Source organism: Portunus trituberculatus, chromosome 38 (genome assembly GCF_017591435.1).
Source record: "Portunus trituberculatus isolate SZX2019 chromosome 38, ASM1759143v1, whole genome shotgun sequence".
In the NCBI taxonomy this organism is placed as follows: domain Eukaryota; kingdom Metazoa; phylum Arthropoda; class Malacostraca; order Decapoda; family Portunidae; genus Portunus; species Portunus trituberculatus.
Genome location: NC_059292.1, coordinates 3,036,455 through 3,041,367, shown reverse-complemented (window position 1 = coordinate 3,041,367; position 4,913 = coordinate 3,036,455). Strand labels below are relative to the sequence as shown.

The 4,913-nt window shown below is 40.7% G+C and overlaps 1 protein-coding gene across 1 annotated transcript in view; it reads right to left on the bottom strand.

Annotated features, from left to right (window-relative positions):
* Positions 1 to 866: 866 nt before the first annotated feature.
* Positions 867 to 4,913, bottom strand: part of LOC123514947 — a 4,606-nt gene continuing 559 nt past the window's right edge. The window contains exons 2-5 of the mRNA XM_045273218.1: positions 4,516 to 4,690; positions 3,561 to 3,646; positions 2,320 to 2,482; positions 867 to 1,860 (exon numbers count right to left, since the gene is read on the bottom strand). Coding sequence (XP_045129153.1) covers positions 1,730 to 1,860; positions 2,320 to 2,482; positions 3,561 to 3,646; positions 4,516 to 4,690 — 555 coding nt within the window. The 3' untranslated portion in view covers positions 867 to 1,729. The remainder of the gene's footprint in view (positions 1,861 to 2,319; positions 2,483 to 3,560; positions 3,647 to 4,515; positions 4,691 to 4,913) is intronic.

Sequence of the window (4,913 nt, the reverse complement as noted above, 5' to 3'; positions counted from 1 at the left end):
CTGAAACAAGAAAAATACCTATCCATTATACACTGGTTGTTCTTTAAGGCACTATGAATATCTGAACACATGAAATCCACGCACTATAGTCTGACCAGCCTTAGTTTACGGCCATGGGGGGGAGGGGGCGAGCGTCTCTGTACAGTTTTGCCACGTTTTCACTACTGTTCTGTTAATCTCTCTCTCTCTCTCTCTCTCTCTCTCTCTCTCTCTTACTAAAGAATCAAAGGTAAGCAGAGAGTCATTTATATATATATATATATATATATATATATATATATATATATATATATATATATATATATATATATATATATATATATATATATAAGTGAGTGGCACGAGGTCAGTCACGTCGCCACCACAATGTGTCAAGGCCACCAGCTGGGTGTGGAAGAGTTGCCGCTCACAAGTGAAAAATGCTTCTTTTTTTTCACTTAGGTATTGGCATATACCTACTATTTTGTAAAAATAGAAACTACACATTAGCTTGGCTTACGAATTATGAATGCGATTATGCCTCACCCTTGAAATTACTGTAAAAGCCAGTAAATGTGAGCATTTTATCTTATAATTATAGCAACATCTGGTACTACAAGGTGAGGCTATTCGGCCTGGCCAGGCTGGGTTCATCAGTATTGCCGCCACTCACAAGACTTCTACTATTTTTTTTTTTTTACTTTGGATAATAGATTATTTCTTTTTTCCATGCTCATTATCTTATATCTGTAACGCTGATATTATTACACACCCTAAACATACGCTAAGTACCATTATAAGTTACTACAGTTGATATCAGCAACACTGTTGAATATGTATGCCATGTTTGTATGGTACTATATAGTTTTTTATGCATATGATAGTTACTGTTGATTCAGCCATCTATATACACAAGTCGAAAATTTATACATCTGAATTGATGGTATTTGAGATGCCTTGTACACCAATAACTTCCATTTCACATCGCATTTTTTGGAAACGTGGCACACTGTAGAGTTCCCCTCGCCCCCCCCCCATACCCGTAAATTAAGCTCGGTCAGACTTTTTTATAGCTGCAAATATACTGATAAACTAGTGTCACATTACCGACAGTAAAATGGTTTTGTAGATTTAATGCAATTCTTTTCTTTTTTAAAGGGTTAATCTTTCTAGGCTTTCTTTGTAACCTATAGTAGTAGTAGTAGTAGTAGTAGTAGTAGCAGTTGTTGTTGTTGTTGTTGTTGTTTGTGTTGTTGTTGCTGATGCTGCAGTAACGGAGGTGTGACATCATGCAGACTGATGAAAGTTTAACCTGCCTACATTCTTATAGTTGCTAGAAATTGCAATCAACACAGTAAAACAGACACGTTTGTTTTCTTTTTCCATCACTTACACAATCAATGCACTGATCCTGCAGTTAGCATGACGGATGATGGTCTAAAAGTCTATCAACATTATCATGAAGACCAAAATTGTAATACTTTGAATAAACTCAGACACTACAGACATATACGCAGAACCAGCGTGTCTGTTTAGAACCAAAAATAATATCACACCAGTAGTAGCAGTAGTGGTAGTAGTAGTAGTAGTAGTAGTAGTAGTAGCAGTAGTAGTAGTAGTAGTAGTAGTAGTAGTAGTAGTAGTGCTGAAAAAAGACAATGACGAGGAGACTCAACACGCCCTCACTACCACCATCATCACCACCACCACCACCACAACCACCAGGAGAAGGAACCTTGATCACAGGCATTCAGTACTTCATGAGGACCATAGGGTACATGGGGTGGGAGGGCGGGACGAGCGGCTCTACCTGAGTGCTCTCCTCCTTCTTCAGCTCTTGATAGTGGGCGAGAGGACACAGCCACCAGTACACGTGAAATACTGCAGAAGGGAGAGAGAAAGAGTGGGAATGAAAATGTCGCAGAGGGAGAAGAGGAAAGGAGGTGACAATGTAGTGACTCTAAGGATCACAAAATTAATAATAGTTGGCTAAAGTTGAATTATACTAGGAAGTGATAAGTTTTGGCGGCACAGCTCCTGTTTGAGAGAGAGAGAGAGAGAGAGAGAGAGAGAGAGAGAGAGAGAGTCCCTATTTAGAAACGCTTTGCTCTCTCACCACGACTATTTTCAAAGGCCACAGAGATAAATAGCCTGATTCCCAAGACGATTTTTCCTATTATTAGTGTAGAAATTTCGTTAATCTGTCCCTGGAACCGTAAAAACACCCTTACAAAACACGCAGAGATTTCTTTCCATTAGTGGAGGCGTGGCGCAGAAGTGTTTCAGAGTATCATCCAGAGAGAGAGAGAGAGAGAGAGACAGACAAACAGAGAGACTCACCAAAGGCCACAATGTTGACCAGCCCCGCCACGATGTACACGCCGCCACGGGATAACGTCGGGTCGTCTCTGCCAAACACGAAGAGAATCACCACCGCGACAACTTGAAATCCAAAGGGCACCACCTCCACTATCAGCCACGGCAGCAGCAGCGACCTGATACCCTGGAGGGAAGAGCAAGAAGAAGAGAGGAGGAGGAGGAGGAGGAAGGAGAACGATATTACTAAATGCTGTTGTGATAGTGTTGATAGTAGTAATAATAGTAGCAGTAGCAATAGTAGTAGTAGTAGTAATAGTAGTAGTAATACATGTTACTTTTCTTGTTTCTTCATGTTGTCATCCATATTTACATACTCTTCATGAATACAAATTGCATATCGACCAATAGAATACTCATTTTTCCATTGTTTTCTTTTCTTTCTTTTAATTTCGTGTGTGTGTGTGTGTGTGTGTGTGTGTGTGTGTGTGTGTGTGTGTGTGTGTGTGTGTGTGTGTGTGTGCTTCAATAACAATAGTCACAATTGTCACCGGCTTCCATAGTTAGTAATAGTAAACTCTCATAGATAACAATGAAAAGAAAAGAAGGAACTAAGAAATGCCGGGCTTTGAAAACTCTTTCTCATCAATCACCGGTGCAGAGTTTCAAAAATATGCCCCATAATGCCTTCAAAGCTCCAATAGTTTGCAATTTACGTGCTTCAACAACAAAAAATTACTTCAACAACTTCTTTGCAAATACAACACATACGCAGACAATGAAAAGAAAAGGAGCACGACTGGAAAAGGAGAGGAAGAAGAGGAAGAGGAGTAGGAGGAGGAGGAGGAGGAGGAGGAAGAAGAAGAAGAAGAAGAAGAAGAAGAAGAAGAAGAAGAAGAAGAAGAATTAGAAGAAGAAGAAGAAGAAGAAGAAAAAGAAGAAGAAGATGATGATGAGGAGGAGGAGGAGGAGCAGGAGAGCAAGAAAAAATTAATTATAAGAGTAAAACAAATAAGGAAAGAAAATAATGGGGAGGAACAACAACAACAACAACAACAACAACAACAACAACAACAACAACAACAAGATTAATGAGGAGAAGGGAAAGAAAGAACGAGGAGGAGAAGGAGGAGAAGTAAAGGAAAGAAGATTATGACGAGGTAGAAAATAAGAATTCATTAAGATTACGAGAAATAATTCCACAGGAGGCAGTGAAGCGAAGGAGGAGAGGAGAGCAATGATGAGGAGGAGGAGGAGACGCTTACCGTGCAGGCTCCGTAGGTGAGGAAGAGAGCGGTGAAGGTGTAAACAACATAGAAAACGAGGCAAATGATGAGAATAGTATTGAGATCTGCAAATGAAAAAGAAGTTAGTGTGATTGACGCTCTCTCTCTCTCTCTCTCTCTCTCTCTCTCTCAAACATAATGAAGTAACAGACTGCACTCTACATAGCTTTTCCGTGGGAGCTGCATGTGTTCTCAAGCTGAGAACGAACGCCGTCAACTGCTGTTCATGCCATAGCTGTTTCTCAAGGGAGGGCTTTGTGATCGAGGGATGGCACTTTTCTCTCTCCCTGTCAGGCACACACACACCTCCCTCGTCACTATTCAGCATTGTCACTAACACGCACTCACACTCTCTCTACAAATCATAATACTTGACATTTCTTCGTTCTTACATACCATATTGAGAGAGGAAAGAATTGAAGAAATAAATAACAGGTAAGGAATGCCTACACTCAGTTACACTATCACTGCACCTTTGCGCTTCTTCGCCCACGCTACACCAGTACGGCTATGTATACTCACTACGTGTTACACTCAGTCAATAAGATGGAGGGATAGAATTACGGGAGAACTGCAAAGGATGGGAGCCACAGAGGAATATACAAAGGGAGAAACACCAAGATCTTCAGATAGGAGGCTTGTATTCAGGAACGCTTTGCTCTTTCACCACAACTAGTTACTATCAAAAGCCACAAAGATGAGTGACCAGATTTTCAAGAATGTTTCTCCTGTTAGCAATGTAGACATGTCATCAATCTGCCACTTAAACCACAAAAACACATTTAAAAATCCCGTGTTGCTCCAAAAAAATGTCTACAGACCTTTTGAAAGTAATACGTATAATGGAGATGCGACGCAGAAGTGTCTCAATACAGTCCAGACTCCGATGAACATACGACATTTCACTGGGTTACCTCAACGCTGCTACACTCACAGTTGATGAAGTCCTTGATCCCTATGACGCTCTCCACTATCATGAGTCGCTGCTCCGTCAAGTTGAGGCTCAGCATGTTCTGGTACTCCGAGTAAGATGAGCCGAGCGTCTCCTTCACCGACTCAATGTTGATGAGAGCGAAGCAGAACCCGACGGACGCACAGAAGCCGACGATCTGTGTGGGTGCGAGTGGTGTTGGTGGTGGTGGTGGTGGAAATGGTGTTTTAGTTCGGTTAGGTTAGGTTAGATTGGATTAGTTAGCTGATTAGGTGAGATTTATAATAGTTTTATATGCAGCATAAGAAGTAGTTGTTGTTTTTGTTGTTGTCGAGTATAGCTATAAAAGTTGTAGTAATAGTAGCAGTAGTTGTTATAGTAGTAGTAGTAGTAGAAGTAGT